The sequence below is a fragment of the Bubalus bubalis genome, chromosome 20 (assembly GCF_019923935.1).
Source record: "Bubalus bubalis isolate 160015118507 breed Murrah chromosome 20, NDDB_SH_1, whole genome shotgun sequence".
NCBI lineage: Eukaryota > Metazoa > Chordata > Mammalia > Artiodactyla > Bovidae > Bubalus > Bubalus bubalis.
Window position 1 is genome coordinate 48,602,124 of NC_059176.1, and position 23,498 is coordinate 48,625,621.

The 23,498-nt window shown below is 55.7% G+C and overlaps 1 protein-coding gene and 1 long non-coding RNA gene across 10 annotated transcripts in view; one reads left to right on the top strand and one right to left on the bottom strand.

The window, feature by feature from the left end:
* ZNF710 (zinc finger protein 710) overlaps window positions 1-23,498 on the bottom strand; it is a 74,196-nt gene that overhangs the window by 12,137 nt on the left and 38,561 nt on the right. For 6 of the 9 annotated variants that reach the window (XM_044933118.1, XM_044933120.1, XM_044933124.2 and 3 more), the window contains one exon: window positions 248-1,733. In XM_044933118.1, coding sequence (XP_044789053.1) covers window positions 248-1,705 — 1,458 coding nt within the window. In that variant the 5' untranslated portion in view covers window positions 1,706-1,733. Of the gene's footprint in view, window positions 1-247; window positions 1,734-2,604; window positions 3,436-19,866; window positions 20,395-23,498 lie in introns of those variants that run through there. The other 3 variants (XM_006058219.4, XM_044933117.2, XM_044933123.1) reach the window with 2 other exon arrangements.
* Window positions 15,973-20,930, top strand: LOC102411064. Its single transcript, XR_006547074.2, has 2 exons — window positions 15,973-16,108; window positions 20,310-20,930. It is a non-coding gene; the product is annotated as an uncharacterized LOC102411064 (long non-coding RNA).

Genomic DNA, 23,498 nt, shown 5'->3' on the forward strand with positions numbered 1-23,498 from the left:
TAGTCCATGGGGGTTGCAGAGTCGAACACGACTCAAGTGACTGAGCACACAAATATTAAAAAAAGAAAGAAAGAAACATTCACCACCTAAGTGGTCTCATCCAACACTATGGGAAGCCCTGGATGAAAGCTCGGCAGGAGGAGAGAGCAGAGACTCAGGAGGCCGGCTGAGGGGAGGTGTGTGGCTGGCGGGGAGGTTCCAGGGACCAGGTCTGGCCAGGGTGCGGCGTGGCGCACGGCGCCCTTACCTTATGGGTGAGCGAATGCTGCTTGAGGTGGTGGATCTGGCTGAATTCCATGCCGCACTCGGTGCACACGAAGGGCCGCACGTTCTGGTGCTTGAGCATGTGATTCTGCAGCTGGCTGCGGTAGTGGAAGGACTTGTCGCACTCCAGGCACTGGTAGAGGGTGGGGCCTTGGTGGGAGGCCAGGTGGCGCTTGAGCTGCGTCAGCGTAGAGAAGTCCAGGCCGCACTCGACGCACACGTGGCAGCGGCCGCTCTCGTGCTTCACCTCGTGGGCCTTGAGCTCGCTGGGGTAGGCGAAGCCGCGGCCACAGAAGTGGCAGCTGTAGGGCTTGACCTCCGAGTGCAGCAGCATGTGGCGCTTGAGGTGGCTGGTCTGCGTGAAGGCCTTCTGGCACACCTGGCACTTGTGTGGCCGGGTGCCCTGGTGTGTCAGCAGGTGCGTCTGCAGGTGGCTGGGCTGCTTGAAGAGCTTGCTGCAGTGCGGGCAGGAATGCGGCTTGATGCCGTTGTGGCCCAGGATGTGCGTCACCAGGTTGTACTTGGACGTGTAGGACTTCTCGCACATGCGACACTGCCAGCGCTTCTGCCGGTCGCCGGCCTCCACCAGGTACGAGTCGTCAATCTGCACGTTGATGTCCAGCCGGTCCAGCTGGGCCTTCTTGTGGCGCTCCACCGTCGAGCCGGCTGCGTCCGCTTCGAACTCGCCCACCTCCTGCCACACGAAGCCCTGCTCCGGCTTCACGGGCTCCGGGGACTCCATGGTGGGGGGCTCGGGGTCGCTCAGCGGGGGCAGGTGCGGCGGCTCGAAGCTGCACTCCACGGGCAGGGCCTCTGGCCTGGGTAGCGCCATGCTGGGCTCGGCGAAGGCGTCCCGGGCCGGGTCGGGGAAGTGGGGGTCGAAGGGGGCTACGTCCAGCTCCGGCCGCGGGGCGCGGGGCAGGTGTCGCAGCGTCCGGGGCTTGCGGCTGAAGACGCTGAGGTCGATCATCTTGACCGCGCTGCTCTGCACCAGGGCCTCGCAGCCGCCGCCGGCCGCCTCGGCTGGGGCCTCTGCTGGGCCGGCATCCTTGTCGTCGCCGCCGGGCACTGACACCTCGTAGACCTCCTCCTCCTCCTCCACCTTCTCAAACTTGACCTTGGGCACCAGGCGCACAGGCGGCCGCGTCTTCCGCCGGGTGTGCTTCTCGAAGGCCGCCTCCACCTCCAGCACCTCCTCCTCAGCCGGCTCCTCCAGGGCCCGCCCGTGGCAGGCCAGCTGGTAGACGTCCGGGCCCGGGGGCCGGGCCTCCCCTATGGCTGCCCCGGACAGCTCCGGCCCCAGGTCCGGGTAGAAGGCTTCGGCGCTTATGGTGGCTCCAAAGAGCTCATTTTCCGAGACCAGGCCCAGCACGGCGGCCTGAGCCAAAGACAGCACCACCACGGCATCAGTCTGTGTCCCTGAGTCCATGAAGCCCTCCATCCCGTGGCGGCTGGCTAGGAGGGCATCGCTGCGGGAAGAGAAGGGAACATGAGCACCGCCAGCTCAAGGCTGCCAGACCGACGACAGACAGACACACGCTCAGCGAGGGCTCGCCCAAGTCTGGGTGTGTCTGTCCCCGACGTCTTTCTATTCCTGTCTTGGGAACAGGGTAATTACGGGGAGCCCTGACACCCTCTGTGTATCTGATCTTTGTTTGCCACAACCTCCATCTGCCTGTGGGGGTCCTGGGTAAGCCCTGCCCCCTTGCTGGCCTCAGTCTTCCCATCTGTGAAATAGGGAGGCTGGGTTTCCCCAGTGGTACAGGAGTTCCCAAAAGAGTCGGATCCAAAATGGCAAACAGTAAAGATTCTGCTCTTTTAAAAACTGATGTTAAAAAAACCCATCTTTACTCAAATGAAATACATACCTTGTTCGCACACAATGGCTTTGTGTCTAAGGTATAATTAATGCTACACTGACCTTGAGACTGTACAGCTGCCACCATTTGCTTGGCATGTGAATGTGGTGTTTTGGGTTTTTAAATATATTGGGCAAGAACAAGGCAACACACAAAAATAAATTAGGTGCCAAGGCCAAGCTCAGACAGCAGTTACCACCTGTCAGCCCTGATGCTAAATGACTGTGCCTTGCACAACAGGTCATTGCTCTTGATTAGCTAAATGTTGCACATTTAATGACCTAAATTTACACCGATTAAAATATAGCTTGTGTCTGATATGTACCCTGGAATTTCACGAAAGATCTGATTTGAAAGAAGGAGTCTGTGATGGCTAACAAGCTGGAGAAAACTGGCTGAAGTGAATGCTAAAACTAGCTCCCAGCTTCACAGCCACGGTCTCTGATCCAACAGGTGTTTCTACAAAAGCCACCGAGCCCACCTGTCCAGGTCCAAAGCCGGGCATCAGCTTCCTGCCTTCCTAGAGGATCCGCCACACCGGTGCCCTCTGCGTAGCCTGGCCTTTGCACAGAGTTCTCCCACCAGGGTGCCCTTTCCCCAACCCCACTGAGCTCCTGGCTCCTCCCACCAGCTCCCCAGGCTTCCCTGAAATTCCTCCAGTTCCCGGTGCTTCTCAGCTCTCCAGCTCTCCCTGACAGCCGGGATGTGGGAGGGCCTCCTCCCTGGCCTGGGGTCCTCATCAGATTGCACCCTGCCCCCTGCTCAGTGTCTAGCACAGCACAACAGAGCTGCTCCATAAGGAAGGGGAAAGACAGGACTGTGGTGGCTCCTGCCTGAGGCTTCCTCCGGGGCCAGGGTCAGGTGCATGGCGGCGGCCCTTCCTCAGGAAGCAGGCTCCCGGCCGGTGTCTCCCTCCCCCTAGCAGGCCAGAGGAGCTTCCCCTTCCTGAAGCCAGCTAAAAATAAAATACCCCAGAGAGGAATTTTAGCCTCCTTGAAATGGACACTAAAGAGTAAACTATTAAGCTTAAAGCAGGGCTCTCGTGGAAGGGGTCGGATGGAAGGAAAACCTCTGGAACAGGCTGGGGGTTGTGGGGAGGGGGTGGCTAGCCCTGATGGAGAGAGCTCACCCTCCCACCCTGTGTTGGAAAGAACACTCAGCTGGGAGTCAGGCAGCCTGGCCTCAAGTCCCAGCTCTGTCACATACAAGTGACTAAGCAAAGTCACTTCTGCATCTCAGTTTCCCCATCCAAGAATGGGGGAGGGGGACTTCCCTGGGGGGGCCCAGTGGTTAAGACTCCGCATTCCCAATGCAGGGGGCAACCCAGTGCAGGGTTCTATCCCTAGTCAGGGAACTCTAAGACCCCCCCCCCATGCTGCATGGCATGGCCTAAATAAATAAATAAATAAAATTAACTGGACCGCCAGGAAAGTCCTCAAAGCAGCAGACTTTTTGGATGAAAACCACAGACCTGAGAGATTTCTCCATTCTGGGGTCCCAAATTCATCAAAGGTTTGGGTGATTCTATGTCAGCCTCTAGAGACTAAGAACTCATTTGATCAGTGCAACAAATAATTTGCTAAATCCCTGGTCTGGGTTGGGCCCTGTGCTTGGAGATGAAAGGCAATGAGGTCCCCCGTGGTGTCCAGAGGAGACTGCTGTGCCCACTGCAACCCCCCTGCCTCCCCGTGCGGGGAGCCTCACTGCCTCAGAGGACAGCGGCCCATCTGACCCAGCGTCCAGCAGCGCCCAGCGGCAGCCCTCGTGTCAGCTGTGGGCTTGAGAAAACAAGCAGCTCAGCACTTTTTCCAGACTTCCCCAAAGGCAGGGCCAGCAGAGGGGAGGGACTGACCCTCAGCGGCGGAGCCTGTGCTGGGACTTGGCCTGGATTCCGAATTCAGATCTGAACTTTGCCCGTTTCTGGTTCAGGCTCATCCTGTCACGCCCTGAGCCTCAGTCTCCTCATCTCTGCTGAGAGGGAGGTGATGCCCGAGTCCTGGGGTGCTGAGGACATGAGATGAGTATGTCGGCAGAGATGTCAGTCCCTCCCCTGTGCTTTTCTCCCCTCCAATCCCACCTACTTTATTTTTAATTGGAGGATAATTGTCTTACAATGTTGTGTTGGTTTCTGCCATACAACAACACAGATCAGCCTTAAGTATACGGATGTCTCCTCCCTCCCACCTCCCCACCCCACCCCACCCCACCCCTCTAGGTTGCCACAGAGCCCCAGGGTTGAGCTCCCTGCATCATATAGCAAATTCCCACTATTTACCTGTTTTACCCATGGGGATGTGTATGTTTCCAGGCTACTCTCTCCAATCATCCCACCCTCTCCTTTCTACAAGTCTGTTCTCTATGTATGTGCCTCTATTGCTGCCCTACAAATAGGTGGATCAGTGCTATTTTTCTAGATTCCATATCTCCTGTGCTTTTCTCCAGGCCCCAGTCCCTGGCAGCACCCCTCTTCTAGCACCTGAAGGGAATGGGAGCAAAGAAACCCATAACACATCACTCTATTGGCAGATGAGGGCTTCTCAGGTGGTGCAAGTGGTAAATAACCTGCCTGCCAATGCAGGAGACGCGGGTTTGATCCCTGGGTCAGGAAGATCCCTTGGAAGGGGAAATGACAACTCACTCCATATTCCTGCCTGGAAAATCCATGGATAGAGAAGACTGGGGGGCTACAGTCCATGGGCTCGCAGAGTCGGACATGATTGAGCACACACACAGACATTGGCAGATGAGCGCCTGCCCATGGAAGCACATGTCTGGGGCAGCCCCCCACAGGGAGGGTGGTCGTGTAACATTCCAGCCCTGTTAGGAGGACCTTCTAAGAGCAAAAGGGCCACTCCCAAGGCTCACACCAGGAACCCAGGTGCAAGCTGAACCTGCCCCTGGCCACCATGCATCCCCCTCCCACAGGGACAGGCTAGTGGTTTATTTTGGGGCTGAGGACTACAGCCCGTGCCTGGGTGTAGACGGGGACCTGCTCACAGCCCTTGCTCTCGAGGGGTTTGTGCCCAAGTGTGGGGACACACAGCTGCCAACAACTAACCACAAACGCGGTGATTGAGTGCTCAGCAGGTCCTAGGCAAGCCCTTTAATCCTAAAAACAACCCCGCGGGGGTGGGCAGTAGTGGGCACCACACTCCACGGCCCAGGAATCCGAGGTGTAAGTAGCAAGCTCTAGAGTGCCCTGGCAGGGGACTTCCCTGGCAGGCCAGTACTGAAGACTCTGTGCTTCCAATGAAAGGGGAATGGGTTTGATCCCTGGTTGGGGAACTAGAAGACAAAACAGTGCCCCGGCAGCGAGGGTGGCACTGGGTCAGCACCTGGGCCCATCCAGGCTCGGTACTTGCAGCTCCGCCCCGCCGTCTGTGCAACCTGGGAGGCCACATCTTGGCTCCGAGCCCTCCCTCCTCAGGCTCCCGTGAGCCAGCAGGAACACACGGGCAGACCCAGGACCTGCTCCTGTCTGGCTGGTCCAAGGCTCCAGCCGGACTGGGCAAGGCGGGTCCCCTTCCAGGGCAGCTAGAGCCCCTCTCTCCTTGGGTATGCACTCAGAAAGCACTTCTTCCTGGGAGCCTTGATTAACCCACCTGCCGGTCAGGCCCCTGCTTAACCGATGCATATCACACTGTAAATACACGCTGAAGGGGCTGAGTGTTCACTGGGGCAGCCAGGCAGGCTGTGTGTGTATGGGGGGAGGAGCTGTGTTTGTTGAGACAGAGGCCCGGAGAAAGAAGACAGAGGGAATCTAATTCTCCTGCATTTCACATGCGTGTTTGTCCGCCTATTGCACATGGGGCCGGGGGTTGGGAAGCTGAGGGCTTTGCAATGCGGGTGCCATCATTCCTCCTCCTCCTGGGCCATCTTTTTGTACCCCCTACCCCCGCCCCAGCTCCTTCTCACAGGCCACAGCCCTCCTGTTTTAACATCCTGGCACGGGCTGCCCAGGGCAGGAGGCGCACCCAACCTGTGCACCAGGGCGGGGTCCCCACACCTCAGGGCCCCTCTTGTCATTGGCCTGGGCCCTCTTGAGGCACGTGGCTTCTCAGGGCAAGGCCTCTCTCCCACCCCTTGTGCTGTGGGCTCAGAACAAAAGCTCTCTACAGTGTAGTGTCCCAGAGAAAGGGGAACTCAGACCGCCCTGGGCTCCGCACTGCCAGGGCTGTGAGATGAAGGGCCACCAGGGTAGGGGATGCGGCTCAGCCTCCTACCAGGACACCCTGGTCCCTGGGGTGGAGAGAAAGGGAATGGCAAAGGCAGGGAGACAGAGGGAATAGAATCACTGCTTAATTGTAGTGTGAAGACCTGCAAGGGGAGTTGGGGGGAGGGGGGCCACAGCAGAGAGAGACAGAGAGAGGGGGAGAGAGAGAGAGGGAAGGAGGGAGGGAGAGGCTGCGGAGGCCAAGAAACAAAAGCGGGGGAGGGGGAGGAGGAGCCTGCAGAGGGGGAGGGGACTGTGCCAATGACACGAGAAGCCCAGGGCTGTCCTATTTCCCAGGGCTTAGCATCACCCTCTCCCAGGCCAGCCCATGGGGAAAGACACAGTCTCATTCCCAGAGGCCCAGCAGGAGGCCTCCCCAGCCCAGGCGGGGCCCCAGGGCCCCTGGAGCTCTCACTGCTGCTTCATCTATTGCTGTGCTAAGATCCCTGTAAAACACTGACACAAGCTTGTCAAATGAATTAATGAGTGACTTGCTCGGTGACCCTGGACAAAGTCACCTGGTCCCCCAGGGTCTCAGTTTCCTCATCTGTAAAATGGGCACAAGTGGCTTCTTGGGAACTTGAGGGCGGGTTAATCCTTGGCTTACCTGCCTGTCTTCTGGGGTCTCCTCCCCAAGACGGGAGCCCACTTCCTCTCAGCTACACTGCTTTAAAAGCTCCTCTCATGGAGACCCCCACCTTCATGCACCAGGGGAGGGTCATGGAGCTCAGGGCCACCATTGTCCCTGGGAACCAGACAGTGGGGCAGTTGAGGCCTGGTCTTGCTTGGGGCTGGCAATACAGGAGTCATTTGGAAGGAAGAACCAACAAGACTTTGTGACCATCTGGCTATTTTTGCCTCACTCTTGCCACCAGGACATCGCAAAAACCAACGGAAGACACAGGAATGCTCCGGGGCTTTTGCCCAGTCTTGGGACGTCACTCAGTACCCTGTGATACATTACCCTCAGGGTGATTTTTGAGGGTCTGCTCCCTGACACAGGCCCCACAGAGCCCCGGGCTCCTGCTGGGGAGACAGGTTCACCCCTTCGGTACTGCAGCTGAATCACTGACTCAACACACCGGCCAGGCGCGGGGTGCCATTCTTGGCTGTGAAGATGTAGTTGTTGCTGTTGTTGTTCACTTCCTAAGTGGTGTCTGACTCTTTGCAACCCCATGGACTGCAGCCCGCCAGGCTCCCCTGTCCATGGAATTCTCCAGGCAAGAATACTGGAGTGGGTCACCATTCCCTTCTCCAGGGGATCTTCCTGACCCACGGATCTAACCTGGGTCTCCTACATTGGCAGGAGGGTTCTTCACCACTGCGCCACCTGGGAAGTCCGAGGATATGGTAAGAAGCATAAGTTCCCACACCAGGGGGAGCTGCTCTGAGCAAGCTCAGTCTAAAACCTGAGGCTCCAGGAACTTTGGGAGGTGAAGCACTGGGCTCAGGTGGGTACAGGGCCCCACAGAATAGCCGCTGGGCCCCGAGAGGCTGAACTCTGAGTGGTGGGGACAGGACCAGTGTCTGTGCCCAGGGAGGGGGGTAGGGAGTGACAGGTATGAAAATGACTGTTTTTTGTTTTGTTTTTTTAAAAAAAAGCACCTCACGGGACTTCAACTTAGAGCAAAACCACCCTCTTTGTTTCCTCTGTTGTCCCCCTCTTAAGGGTAAACTCTGCTCACATCCCATGAAAGGAAAAGGAAGCGAAAGTAAAGGCTGGAGGTTTGTGCAAACCTCAGGGCTCCTTGCCACAGTCTCACTTCTGTCCAGCCCACAAGGTCTCATTGGACTCTGGAGCTGACCAGGCGGCTGGGGTGGGGGTGGGGTGGCCCAGAGGGAAGTGTCCGAGGCTCTTCCTTACAGAAGTCGCTCTCTGCCTCAGCTTCCCCTTTTTCCTTGGACAGATTTGCTAAGCTCTGGCTCCAGAGGTCAGAGTGGCTGGGCCACCAATACAGGGCCACCAACCCAACACAGGAGGGCCCGATGAGGGGAAAGGACTGGTCCAAGGTTACACAGTGAGATGCTGGTGAAGCCCAGAAGTCCATCGTCAGCCAAAATCTACCTGACCCTCTTTTAAAGCTTCCTGTACGTCTGCATCTTACACATACACACAAATATACACAGTGCTGTTTCCTACCTCAGGGCCTTTGCACAGGCTGACTCCCCTGGCAGGACTTGCTCCTTCCCTCCCACTGGGTGAACACCCCTTCCTTCTTTAGGAATAAGGCTTCCTAGGTGGCTCACTGGTTTAAAAAAAAAAGAAAAGAAAAGAAAATCCACTTGCCAATGCAAGAGGCATAAGAGACTCAAATTCAATCCCTGGGTCAGGAAGATCCCCTGGAGAAGAAAATGGCAACCCGCTCCAGTACTCTCGCCTGGAGAATTCCCTGGAAAGAGGAGCCTGGTGGGCTACAGTCTATGGGGTCACAAAGAGTCGGACACAACTGAGCAACTGAGCCCACACAGCACACACACACAGGTATGGCCTCCCAGGAGATATTCCTTTGCCTGGGGGCAGGGCGAAGGCCTCTTCCACAGCCTGGGAACATCAGGTTAATTTTACCAGTGTCTAGGCTGGGTGCCCAGTTGTTTGGTCAAACAACAATCTGGATCTTCTGATGTTGTGATGTCATGGTTGATGTGATTAACATCTACAATCAGCTGACTTTAAGAAAGGCAGATTACCCTCCTTAACATGGGCAGCTCTCATCTAATCAGTTGAAGTTTTCAGAAAAAAAACCTCCAAGTTTCCCCAGAGAAGAAGGGGATTGCATATCACAGAAATCCTGCTTGGGCCTCCAGCCTGCCAGCCTGCCCTGCAGATTTTGGACTTGCCAGCCTCCACAACCGCATGAGCCAATTCCTTAAAATAAATCTCTCTCTGTGTGTATATATCCTGCTGGTTCTGTTTCTCTAGAGAACGCTGATACAGTTGTAGCAATTCACAATTGTATCTGTTGATGGGCCCTCTCCCCCACCAAAGGTCCACCCCGTAGGACGGTGGACGGTGACTGCAGGGGACTGTCCAGAGAGAAAGACACCAGCCTCCTCTGTCCATGGGATTCTCCAGGTAAGAATACTGGAGTGGGTTGCCATTTCCTTCTCCAGGGGATCTTCCCAACCCAGGGATCAAAACTGTATCTCCTACATCTCCTGCACTGGAAGGCAGGTTCTTTACCATTAGTGTGACCTGAGAAGCCCCAGAAATGTTAGTCCACTCAGTCGTGTCCGACTCTTTGGACCCCATGGACTGTAGCCCGCCAGGCTCCTCTGTCCATGGGATTCTCCAGGTACAATCTTGGGCCCACTCTCAATTCAAACTCTTCCAAGGACAGAGGTCCTGGCTTCACAGGGTGCAACTGGCACTGCCTGATGAGAGCACCGGTGCCTGTGCCAGTTAAATCAGAATCTCTGCCTCTGGGGCCTGGATATCATGTTTCTCCAAATCTTCCCAATACATTCTGATTCTCAAAATGAATTAGTAAGAGCTGATGAGCACCCACATGACCTGGGCCTGAGGGTGAATGAAGAGTGCCCTCCCATGGATGCTGTGACGCCTGCACCTGATGGGCCCTTCTTCCCCACTCTGAGGGGTCCAATGCCCAGGCCAGGATCCCCATGCAGCACACCCACGCCTACCCCCCACCGCAGGCGGTTCATACAGGAGCTGAGACCACTGGTCTGCTTCTTCTCATGTCCCAGATGGACTTAGGCCATGGAGGTTCCCCTCTTGGAAGCACAGCTATGCATCAAGCCTTACACTCTCAAGCAAACTCTTCATACACAAAGGTGCATGTGAGGTGGAATAAGGCCAAAACTCAGGGGCAGTGACACTGAGCCAGCTGGAGCCAGCCCTCCAAGGAGGAGGGAGGGGGTGAGCATGTCCGGAGAAGCAAGGCCGTGCACTCCTGGGCAGTCCTGGTTCCTGAAAGCTGCCAGCCCCTGCCGCCAGCCTGGGGACCCTCAGTCACCCTTTTGTCCTGAGGAAAACTGAGTGGGTTCTTGATTCTTGTAGAGAGTGCTTGTGACTCTTTGCGGCCCCATGGATGTAGCCCGCCAGGCTCCTCTGTCCATGGGAGCTTCCAGGGAAGAACACAGGAGTATTCTTGGTTGCTGTGCCCTCCTCTAGGGACTTTTCCTGACCCAGGGCTCCAAGCCCTGTCTTCTGTGTCTCCTGCACTGGCAGGCAGATTCTTCACCACTGAGCCACCTGGAACCCCTTGTGGAAATGAGCCCAAAATAACAGGGCATCTAATTAACTGCCAGGAACAAACACTGAGCTGCCTATAGAGCTGCAAACAAAGCACACAGCATCCTCCTCGGGTACGGGGGTGACGTGTGCCTCTGATCTCAAGTCCCTGCGTCCCCAGAAGGCCGTGGGCTAGGGTTCCTCCGGCCTAATGCCTTGCTTGCCACAAAGAGAGAAAGCTGGGTTCTCCCGCAGCGGGAAAAGTAGCCTCGCTGAAGACCCCTCATCTTCGAGGCTGGTCTTGGAATCTTCATCAGTAGGGTTGGAAGGGCCTTTGGGGACGCTCCTGTCCAATGCTGTCATTTGACAGATGTGGAAACTGAGGCCCCAAGTCTCCCGCCCCACAACGGGCACCAAACTGAGGGCTCTCAATTCCCAGTGCGTTTCCATCCACCCACCCATTCATCCACAGCAAACATGGCAGCCGCCCCACACACTCAGGCTCTCCCACCAGCCTGTCGGCTGCATCAAGTCCAGACACATCAGTAAAGACCTATAAGAACTTGCTTGATTGGCCCTTGCTTACGTGGCAACTTCATAGCACTGTTTGTTCCCTTAGTCATCACCCTCCAGCCACGTGGCCCTTCCTTATGTTCTTTAACAGATTCACATGCTGTTCCCGGTGCCTTGAATGCTCTCTTGTCCCTCAGCCTCCAGCCTTCAACTCTGGCATCACTTCCTCGGGAACCTTCCCTGCCCACCCTTCCAGCCAGGTCTGGCCCCCCAAGTTCTAAGTAGTTACAACTTTACTGCTTTTCCTTCCTGGACTTTACCACAATTTTTAACGACAGGTCTAACTGTGTAATTATTTGCTCAATGTCTGCTACCCCAGTTAGATCACAGACCATGGGAGGGCAGAGAGCACGTCTGTGCGCCCACGGTGCCGTCCTCACAGAGCACACATCTAGAATGATCGCTGTGCCTTTCGAGAACATCCATTCCAAGTGGGAAGAAAAAAAAAAAAGGGCCCCTTGCCGATCCCCAGGTGGACACCCCCAGGTCTGTGATTCTTTCCCTGAGCTCCAGGACTAGACCCGGTTCCCAGGAGAAGGAATGGCAAGCTTCATGTTTCTGCAAGGCTCTGTGTCTTTTCTCCAATTCCAGAAGCAAAAAGCAAGTCTATTCTTGAAACAAGGACACTCATCTGGACCCAAAGATCACCAGCGTAATGTAACAGGGAAAAACAAACAAAACTTGGGCTCACAAGTTCACGGACAAAGATAAGAATCACAACTGAAGGAACATCGGGAGCCTTTTTTGGCTTGACCTTTGTCAGGTCCTGTGATGAGCGCGTGCAGTTCCCAGGCTTCCAGGCAGCCCTCGTGGGGAGGAGAACCATTTCCATTTTACAGTTGTGGAAACTGAGGCTTAAAGAGAGGCAGTCCCTGATGGGTAGGGCAGGGCAGACCCCAGCTGGGCCAGCCCCAGGGGCCCAGGCCCAGCTTTCTCCACCCTGCCACCTTTGGGTGGGGATGAGCTTTCTGGGTCAGCTCTTATTTCCTTTCCAACCTCAGTTTCTCCACACTGGGGCCCGATTCAGACCTGGGAGCCCCTCCTGGCTTCCCTTCCTCCTCCCCAGCCTTGTCTCAGGCCCCTCCCACACTGAGCCCTCAGCCTTCTCCATCCGTCTTCCTCTCCCTCCTTCCGTTTCCGTGGCAACCCCATCCTCTGCTCTGCCACTCGGTCCTGCGTTCCCATCTCTTTCTTTCCTCTTTCATCTCTCCCCTCATTGCGGTATATAGCCCAAATCCCCCTCTGTCCTTTGCTTCTGGTCTCTAGTCCCTTTTACTCTCCTTTTTATCCCTTTCAATATTCTCTTGTCATCTCAGGGCGACATTTATTTATCTCTTGCTAAAAAGAAAGAAAGAGGGAAAAGGGGAGGGAGTGAGAAAGGGAGGGAGGAGGGAAGAAAGAAGAAAGGAGAAAAAAGAAACCCTATTTCATCAGCTCCAGCCATCTTTCTTTCCAAGGGCTAGACTCAGACAGATCCCAGAATGGACCCCCTGCTTTGCCACCATGCAGACCCTCTACTGACCTCACTAACCCCTGAAGAAAGAAACGGCAACCCACTCCAGTATTCTTGCCTGGAAAATCCCATGGACAGAAGAGCCTAGCGGGCTACAGTCCATGGGGTTGCAAAGAGTCGGACATGACCGAGCACACATGCAACCACAGGGAGGAAGTAAACACAGGTGGGGGGTGTCCAGGGGAGGAGGGCTCACTGGGAGAGGGGGCACCCTAGGGGGCTTGGCCCCGCTTCTCTGGGGTCAGGCTAGGGGAGGCACCAGAGGCCCCTTCAGGAGAGAACAAGGCTGGACCCAGACTCAGGGTTAAGCTGGGCCCAGCATCCCTTTGCATCCCTGTCCCAGCAGGAAATCACTGCAGTTCAGGAAAAGTCCACACATACGCTGCCCCACGTCCCACACCTCCTCCAGGCCCCACTGTGCCTCGTGTGCACATATGCATGAGACACAGGGCCTGTCCCAGTCTGGGGCCCACAGCGATACTGCGGTACCCAGCTCCCCTCACTCCAAACACAACAGTGAGATTCACAACCACTCTTCATAATTCGTTCTTCCTCGTGATCCTAAATGGCCTCTGAGCAAAGGCAGCACCAACTGGTGGGGACTCTCTGACTCTGCAGTTTTTTTGACCATGCCAAGTGGCATGCAGGGATCGAACCTATGCCGTCTACAGTGGAAGCACAGAATCTTAACCACTGGACCGCCAGGGAAGTCCTGTCTCCACAGCTGAAGACAGAAGTAAGGGTTGTCAGTTTTTTCCAACTTTTTAGCTGCCGTTAGTTGAGCTTATACTACCTTCCAGGCGCGCAATCATAGCCACCCCAGGGAGATAGGCATCTTTATTTTCATTTTACAGATGAGCCAACTGAGGCTTGGGAAAGCCTGTCATTTGTCCAAGTCACCAAGCCAGTAAGGAGGTGAAGGTGCGATCTGAGCAGGTTACAATCATGCCCCTTTTTCTTTTCTTCTTCCTGTGTTCCCGGGAGAGGAAGGTCATGTGACTCCCAGCCCAGACACCCCAGCCCCTGCCTTCAACACAAGAGAAACAGATTTACCACCGAAAACAAAGCAAGCCGATCACAGCCGGGCCCCAGTGTCTCAAAGTGACAGAGAAAACACGGGAGCTGGTGGAAAATGCTATCAAGTCCCCTGGCAAACCAGAGCCACATGGAGAAGAAAGGGGCCCTGGACCCCTTCAGGAGTCCACGGGCAGCTTGAGCTACTGCTGAAGCTGAGCTGTGTTGTGGGCCAGGGAGGAAGTATTGGTGGCCACGAAGTCCTGGGGCTCAAAGGCCCTTCCGGAGTAGCTCCCACCTGCCCTGTGCGAGCAGCTGGCAAGGCCCGGCCTCAGGACGCAGCAAGGCCCAGTGATCCAGGCCTGCCAAGCCCAAGGAGGTGTCAATGACATGACCTCTCTGTTTCTCCTCTAGAAGGCGGGCTGAGCACATCAGGAAAACCAGGAGCAGGGCCCAAGGAGGAAGAGATGGGCAGCAGCAGAGAGGGAGGGGAGGCATAGAAGGACAGCCCCTCAAGGTTTCCCCAGTCAGTGGCTCAGCCTAAATAAATCTGCCTGCAATCCAGGAGACCAGAGTTCGATCACTGGGTCAGGAAGATCCCCCTGACAAAGGGAATAGCTGCCCACTCCAGTATTCTTGCCTGGAGAATCCCATGGACACAGGAGCCTGGTGCGGTACAGTTCATAGCATCGCAGGGAGTGGACACGACTTAAGTGACTGATACACAGAGGGGAGAGGAACCCAGCTCTCGGTCTGGCAGGCCCAGCCCACACCCCCATCTCTGCCACAGATGAGCTAGGTGACCTTGGGCAAGTTCCTCAACCTCCCTGGGACTTGGTTTCCTTGTTGTAAGACAAGGAACTGTGACATGAAAAGGATCCACCGCATACTGAGCCCTTCCTTCAGGCCAGGCTTTTTTGCCTGATGAGATCATGGGCAGAAAGCACGACTCCCTTTTTTCTTTTCCCTTTGGCCACACCACGCTGCATGTGGGGCCTTAGCTCCCTGGCCCTGAATTGGAAGTGTAGAGTCTTAACGAATGGAAGGCCAGGGAAGTCCCAAGTGTGACGTCTTGAAACAAACCTACGTTACAGAGGAGGCAACCAAGGCATAAAGGAGTAACTCACCCAACTCACCTCATCTAGGATACACACGAGAGAAGTAAGTGAAGTTTGGGTTTCATTCTTGAGTCTAACTTAAGTGCTTAAAAAAATTTTTTTTTAAATTTTGGCTGTGCTAGGTCTTAGTTGTGGCCTGTGGGATCAGCTGCTGTGTATGGGCTCTAGTTCCCTGACCAGGGATAGAACCCAGGCCCCCACATTGGGAGGGCAGAAGTCTTAGCCACTGGACCACCAGGGGAGTCCCTTAAGTGCTTTTTAAGGCAAAGGAAAGAAAGGAAATACAGGTATCCGTGGGGGATGGGCTCCAGGCCCCTGGTGGAGACCAACACGTGCAGATGTTCGAGCTCCTTACATAAAGTGGGCAGTACGGTCAGCCCGCCTGTGCCGTGTCTGATAGCAAGGCCGGTGGTGCACAGTAAGGACTCGATCACCGGGAGCTGTTGCTGCTGTTATCAGTCCAGTCATCATCCACGCCCTGGGCCAGGCTGGTGATGGTGGCTGGTGGGCAACACAGACCCCACTCTCGGGGACCTCATTTTGGTTTCAGAGACAAGACAAAGAACCACGGAACAGGAGAGGAAAAAAGCACAAAAAGCATGAGGTGCCACAAAAAGACAGAGTAACTTTGCTTTTTTTTTTTAAAAGGGTGTCAGGAAGATTCTTGCAAGTCAACGGGCACTTTGGGAGTCAACGGCGACTCCACCGGCTGTGGGGTTCGGCTTCACCCCGTTATATATTGGTGTGGTGGAGCCTCAGGCCCCTCATCTGTGACACAGGATCCCAGTTTCCACTTCCCAGAGCTGAGCCCATCGGTCCAATGAGCATGATCTATGGGATGCAGTACACAAGAGAGGGGCTGGGACAGTCTAGGAAGAAGAGAACCTTGCTCAGAAGCCCCCACCCACCTCCCCATCTGCTGCAGCGAGAGATGAAGGGAAGGGAAAATGGCAGAAGAGCAGCAGGCAGAGAACGTGCCGAGGGCTGAGGACGGCCGAGGAGGGTGGCCTGGCCGTGGAGCCCTCTCCTCACTCACGGCAGCTGGCGTGACTCATCCCGGGCCTCCAGCCCAGCAGCGTCCCTGGCAGCGTCTGCCAATGCTGTAATCAACATTTATTTTGCAGTCACCCACACACCCAAGTCGAGTCCGGATTTATGCCAGGAGAGGAGTAAAGAATGCCTCTCTCATTCACGTAATGCCTTCATGTATCTCCGGAGGGGAAGGACAGCTGCGGAAACATTCAGCCCGAGAGTGTACACATGCAGACATGAGACGCACACGGCCGTCCACACAAGCCATCGTCAGCGGCAGTACCGTGCCAGCTCGCTCCTTAGTCACCTAACCACCCGCACTGTCACATGGTGAGTCGTGGGTCAGAACCCACGTGAGGGGTGGACACCTGCAGTCCAGCCAGGAGGATGAAGGTGGGGCCGGGGGCAGCCCCTGAGACATGCAGACGTGAGATGAGAGGTTCAGGGCAGACTGCACACAGAAAGCAGGGAAAGAGGCTGGAGCCCCAGGACGGGGGTGATGCAGCCAGCCCCCGAGGGGTCTGTACTCTCCCAGGACTAATGGGGGCTGGGGAACCTCTCACCTGCAGGCTTAGAGGAGAGGTGGGAGGAGGACCAGAGGGCAGAGGCCAGGAACCTCTGGGGTGGCCTGGACGGAGGGCAGTGGGGCGGGAGGGCCTTGAGGGCAGGCGGGTCCACAGACATCAGAGGAGAAGGTGGCCAGGGTGGCCGGCTCAGCCCAGAGTGCAAACCAGTTTCCTCTGATCTGGATCATAAAGGATGACACTGAGGCCCTTCAGAGCAACAGTCCCCAGGCTCTTTGGCACCAGGAACTGGTTTCGTGGAAGACAGTTTTTCCACGGACAGGAGCAGCGTGGGGTAGGGCGGGGGCGTGGTTGGTTTCTGGACAATTCAAGTGCATTACATTTACTGTGTACTTTATTATCATCACATCAGCTCCACCTCAGACCATCACGCATTAGATCCTGCAGGGTGAGGACCCCTGCTTTAGAAAACCTCACCTGCAGAGTGCTAAGCTGTGGACCACCTGTCCCCAGGCGCTAAAATTCAAATGCATGTGGTATGTGACGCAAAGGCCAAATGAGTTTAGTGGAGGCGACTATTATAAACCAACCAAACGTCTGGCCTTCACCAGAGGTGTTTGCGGTGGACTTGAGGGTTTCCTCAGCACACCACCTGCTGTGGGGACAGCCTGTGGGGTTGAGGTTCCTCAGAGAGGGCCATGGTGAGGCCCCACGACCGAGGGCGGCAGGAGGGCCTGGAGTGAGCCAGGCCACTTCCTGGTTATGAGCCCTTGGGGCAACTTGCTTCTTTTCTCAGACCCTCAGTTTCCTTAAGTGCAAACGGGAGGGACGGCTACCTTTCCCACAAGACAGCTGAAATCATGTGAGTGAAAATACCTGGCACAGGTGCTATCAGCTGATGAAAGGAAATTCTTTGCTTTACCCTTGCAATATATATAAACACACTGTGATTCACCCACAGCCCCCAAATATTTGATATTTTCTTGTGAGTTCAGTCATTCAGTCGTGTCTGACTCTGCGACCTCTGTGCACTCTAGCCCGCCAGGCTCCTCTGTCCATGGGATTCTCCAGGCAAGAACACTGGAGTGGGTTGCCATTCTCTTCTCCAGAGGATCTTCCCAGGGATTGAACCCGCATCTCGCACATTGCAGGCAGATTCTCTACCGCTGAGCCACCGGGGAAGCCCGATACTTTCTCAATATCACTAAATATATCTGCAGTAAGACCTACAAAGGAGTGGTAAGTGCATGAACATTTGGAAAAAGCAGCTACTATTTTGAGGGACAAAAAGTAACCAAATCAGGTACATGGGGAGAGATGCTGGAACTGAACCCAGCATCTTCAAGGAAGTTTCCAGCTGCAGCTTTGAGCCACACAAGAGTCCCTGGGTTGCCGGACAGGGGTGCGGTGAGGGTCTCTTGGGATGTACATGAAGCCCTGGGGAGGTGGGAAGTCCTTTCCCGGTGCACCTGGAGAAGCCCGTGTCAGATGCCAGATGTATTCTCTTTTCTAAAATTTCACAACTCATCGGGGTGGCTCAAAAGACCAAAATTTGGGGGAATTCCCTGGCTGTCCAGTGGCTAGTGCTCTGTGCTTCCACTGCAGGGAGCATGGGTTTGATCCCTGATCAGGAAACTAAGATCCCTCAAGCCACACAGCACAGCTAAAAAAGTAAACAGATAATTTTAAAGAGAACACGTTTCTAAAAGAATGACAACACCCGAGTCTCCTCTCACCAGAATGTGTGTGTAGTGTCTCTTTCTGGGACCACTGGGCACCTTCTTAGTCTCAATGCTACCAGCTGGGATGACCCACCCTCAGCAAACAGCCCCCACAGGTCACAGGGTGAAGAGGAGAGTCTAAGACCCCCCAGGCTGGCCTTGATTCCTTGAAACTAAAGTGTCCAGGAAGCTTCTTGGGTGAAGACCGCGTATATGTACACGCACACGTGTGTGGGCCAGAGCCACGGGCCACACTCCTTCCTGCCTTGTGGCCAGGACTGTTCAGAGTCCTGGATCAGGAACACGTGGGGCCTCCTCCGAACACCCCCAGATCTGAGTGCCAAGGTGCACGATGAAACAAGTTCTTTTGGGACCCAGAAACACAGGCTGGGCAGGGAACAAGCACACCTGCTCGTCCAGGCAGAGCCCTTGACGGTTTACAAAGCCATTTCCGGGCACGATGCCACTGGGCCCTCCCCGCCCGGTCTGAGCAGCCGTCTGTATGGGCAGCACCTGTGTAGGCAGTGTTCTTATTCTTGTTCAACTGGTGGCATAATCCTGATGTTAGCAGACTGGCTGGCGGTCCTGAGAACGCCAGTGCCAGCCTGCGCCAAATCTAAGAGCGTTATCTGATTTAATACCGACCACAGCCTGCATAGCACAGCACGTAGTCTGTGTGGGGCTTACCAGGTGGTGCCAGTGGTCAAGAATCCGCCCGCCAATGCAGGAGACACAGGAGATGCGGGTTCGATCCTTGGGTAGGGAAGATCCCCTGGAGAAGGAAATGGCAACCCACTCCAGTATTCTTGCCTGGAGAATCCCATGGACAGAGGAGCCTGGCGGGCTACAGTCCATGGGGTCGCAAAGAGCTGGATATGACTGAGTGACTAACTCTCCTCACTCTTCACTACATGGCCAATTGTGTTAGTTGGGTACCCAGACTAACTTTGTTGGACTCACGAACAAACTGGACTTAAGGAACACGCTCTCAGAACGGAACTTGTTTGCATGTAGATTTACTGTAATTTAAAGACAGGTTGAGAAGTGCTGGTTTAGAGCTGAGACTCTGAAATCTGAAGGCCTGAGTTCAAATGCCACCTCTGCTTCCTCCCATCCCCTTGACCCTTTCTCCTAAGGTGGGGCTGGGTGCCCACAGGACCTGCCCTCAGAAATGAAAGCATGGAAAGTGTGAACCAGCGGCCTGTTTGCTACTGTTATTAGCATCCGGGCATTGGCCTGGGGCCACAAAGCGACTTCCTAGAAGAGCCAGCTCCTTGGGCCAGGTCTTGAAGGGCAGACTGACCATTGGGCCCTCTGCCACCCTGGAACAGGGGCTGGCTGGGGGCCCCAGGAAACCTGTCTGTCTCTTAAGCCTGATCACCTTCTTGCCTCTGCCAGGAGCGAGCTGCCTTCCCGGGCTCCCCTTTCATCTCCAGGCCAGGTGCTGTGGGAGCCTTAATGGGGTGTAAGGAGATGTTCTTGCTCAAACTGGAAAAACCCGATGGGCAGCCAGACTCGCCCTGGCAGGTGTGGGTTTGGCAGTGGGTAGTCTTAAGAGGCGGGCAGGGCCAGGTGGGCGGTGGTACCCTTTGTGGCCTGGCCCCAGGATCTCGGCTCTGGGAGACGCTGCAAGAGATGCTGTCTGCTCGCTGGGTACCTCCACCCCTTCACTGAGCACAAACCTACTGTCCCCAGAGGCAGGGTCTGCCACCCCCACCCACAGCTCCCCTGTCTCAGTCACCCAGACTTAGAGGCAGGACACAGCCCAGCCCTTCGGAGCCCCAGGCTGTCCTCCTCCTGAGGGTATGTCGCCTACTGAACTTGCACACAATAGGTGCTTCACCTGTGTTTCCTGGATAAACCATCCTTCGGGGGCATTCAGATCCACTTCTCTGATGTTCCTCCTCCAGTGAGCCTGCTCGCTGTCCCGCCCTGCTCAGGCCACCGCTGTGCCTGATGGGACTGGCTTGTCCTTCCACCTTCCTCCACGGACGCGGCTGGGTCCCTGCCCTGACCGGCAGCGGCAGCTCCAGCCACTGGTGCTGCCCTTGAGTTTCTGTCTCCTCCTCCCTAGAGATGCCGGGCTCTGGCCTTGGCCTCTGCTTTCTCATCCTGAAGGGGGTTCCCTGAGAGAAACCCTCTTCCACGTGCTTCAAAACTCCATCAGGCCCTGCAGCGCTCCAGAGCTGTCAGGCCTTCCTTCAGTCACACCTGTCTAAGCCCCAAGGCTTGCTCAGCTGCCTGGAGCAGTCCGCTGAGCCAGACCCCTCCTTTCTGCCGTTCCAGGTTTCCAGCCTCCTGTGCAGGACTCCAGGGCCAGCTGAGGCAGGCCTGCCGACCCCGAGGCCAGGACCACCCGGGGCCAAGCCAGAAAACCCCGTGATGCTGCCTGCGATCACTTGGCCTTCCCTCTCGCGCTCAGCCCTGGCCCAGGTTCCCACGGCCTCCCTGAGCCCTCCCCCAGCCAGCGGGGCCAGGCTCCCACAGAGAAGGGAGGTCTAGGGGCTCTGCGCCCAGCTCAGGTCCTTCCCTCCGCACACATTAAGGCCCACTCTGGGGCCAGGCAGAAAGGGAGACCATCCCCAGGGCTGTGTCTGCATCCCGGTGACCAATTTAGGGTTTCTCAGCGAGAACCACCTGACCTGTGATGAATAGCTCCCTCTTGTCTGACAGAGAGCTTTCCCTCTCAGAACACCCTTCCCTCGCAAAGCGAGACCCCAGAGGGAGCCGGTGTCCTGTGTGGTGGTTCTTTTTCACACATCTAGAGCACACGGGGCGGGGGATGGTGGTGGTGCTGGTGTGTGATTAAAACCTCCACACTCTCCCTTCCTCAAATAAACCGACTTCTCTGCTCATCCCGGTCCTTGAAAACAGAAGCACTATTCAAAAATAAAAAGGAAAAAAGAATTAAAAAAAGGGGGGGGGGCAAAAAAGAAAAGGAACTGAATAGAAGAAGAAGAAGAAAAGGGATGAAAAAAAGAGAAGGAGAAGCGGGCGGTCCCCGAGGGAGCGGGTGAGTGCTGAGAATGAAAGGCAGGAAAGTGGAGGGAAGGAAAGCAGAGATACAAAGGGGGAGAGAAAGACAGAAGCTTTGAAAGAAAGAATGTTCCAACGTGAATGCCGCGTGCAGGGGAGAAGGGGGCGCTTGAAAAGGAACAGCCCCAATGCGGTGACCCCTCATTCACAGAAGGTGCCAATCACCGGGACAATGCAGACCCTTTCTTCTTTCTCTTTCTCTCCTTTCCGGGAGAGAGGGAGGGGCTGGGAACCGCAAGTTAATTCCTAACAGTAACAAAAAAATAAATGCAGTTTTCCTGGAGAAGCATCAAAGGGTTGCTTTAAATGCTTCCCCCCAAAACTCACTACACCCACAAGAGAAGTGCTTCTTCTCAGGGAAGCAGGAGGCACAGGCCGGCAGCCATCAGCTTTATTTCAGGGTCAGCCTCCCCTGCCCCAGCCCCGGGTGAGCCCAGGCCAGGAGAGCCCTGGGCCAGAACGATGTGAGTGAGGCCCGGCCTCTGCAGTTCTTGGCCCTCTGGGTTCTCCTGTTTGGGTCTGAGAGTTGAGAGCCCAGGTAGGAGGACCAAGGAGGAGGGTCTGAGCAAGGCGGCTGTTCTGGCTAGAGGCCAGCCTGGGGCCCAAGTCTGCTCAGGAGGGGCTGGGTACCAGTGGGGGAGGGACACTTTGAAAGGGCCCTGGGATGGTGTGTCCTCTCCTGGGGCTGCCTCAAGGAAGTGGCTGCCTGCTCAGCAGGGTGAGAGGGTGGCGGCTTCTCCCTTTTCACTGGCTGCCAGCTGTTGGATCAGTGTCCTTCCAAGGGTGGGGCCCTGTGGACATCACAAATCAGCAACTTCCCTGGGCTGGCCGAGACCCAGGACTAAGAGCCAAGTAGGCGCCCCGGACAATCCCAAGTCCCCCTTTCGAAACAGGCCTGGATGTGGGCTCTGTCCTTGCCTCCTTTCTGTAGACAGACAGCAGCTATGACGGGGTGTCTACTGTGTGTGGGACTCGTGCTGAGCTCTGGGGAGAATGCGGTGCACGGGACAGTCCCTGCCCACACGCGGCCCTCAGTCTAGTGACCAAACATCTCCCTGAAGGTCCCCCTGAGAGGGTGGGGTGGGTGAGCATCCCTGGCCCCCCTCTTTGTCTTCCCTTCTCTGGCTCTTCCTGTCTCTCAATACTCAGTGAGTCACGGCGAAACCTGAAATGGGGTCACCTTTATGCAGAGGCTTATTTTTCCTTCTGATCATCCAGACGCTGGATAATGAGAAATGCCTGGGAGCAGAGAGGCTGAGTGGAGGAAGACTGATTGGTTTATTGATTGATTGATTGAGCGAGCCTCAACCTCACTCATCTATGGAGCCATCAGTCTGTGCGGAGCTGGGTGGCAGGGGCTGGGATTACAAAGTGACGAAGACCAATACAAGGCCCCGAGATGCTTGAGGCCCATCTTGGGGGGGGGGCGGGCGGGGGGAGGGGCTGGGATGCAGCACAGACCCGGGAATGAAAACCCTGCCTTTGCTAGCTTTACCTGGGAAAAACTGTTGTTCAGTCTGAACAGGCCCAGAAGGGCCTCCGAACCTGAGGAAGGAAGCTGAGAGAAGGGGCACGTAGAAAATGCCAGGGAGTGCAGGGCGAAAAACATCGCTGAACTACCCGGACTGTATCATCACACTGGCAAACCCAGCACATGCGAAGTCCAGTGAGTATTTACTGAGCGCCTATGTGCCCCCCAGCCCCTGGGCATTCGTAGGGAGACCACAGTGAACAGGACTCACTCTGTCCTTGGGAACTCCCAGGGTGGGAGGAGTGACAGGCAAGAAAACAGGCTATTGAGTTCAGCGCACTAAGATCTGGGTGAGGGCGAGAGCAAGGGATCACGGTGGGGGTGGGGAGCGCCCAGAGGAGGGGCAGCCTTGGCAAGGTGGGGGGGTGTCGGAAAGCCTTTTCAGAGGTGGTGGCACAGTCACTATAATAGATTAAAATGAACTAAATTTTCATTTGCTTTCAAGAAACTTTAAAGAAGTTTACGGGTGAGATAGCCCAGTGTCCCGGAGAAGGCAATGGCACCCCACTCCAGTACTCTTGCCTGGAAAATCCCATGGACGGAGGGCCCTGGTAGGCTGCAGTCCATGGGGTCGCTAAGAGTCGGACACGACTAAGCGACTTGACTTGCACTTTTCACTTTCAAGCATTGGAGAAGGAAATGGCAACCCACTCCAGTATTCTTGCCTGGAGAATCCCAGGGACGGGGGAGCCTGGTGGGCTGCCGTCTATGGGGTCACACAGAGTTGGACACGACTGAAGTGACTTAGCAGCAGCAGCAGCAGCAGCCCAGTGTCCAGAAAACAAAAAAGGAACCTATTAATGACTAATAGATAAAGTACGTGATAGAGGGACTTTCCTGGTGTCCAGTAGTGAAGACTCTGGGCTGCCAATGCCAGGGACGGGGGTTTGATCCCTGGTCAGGGAACT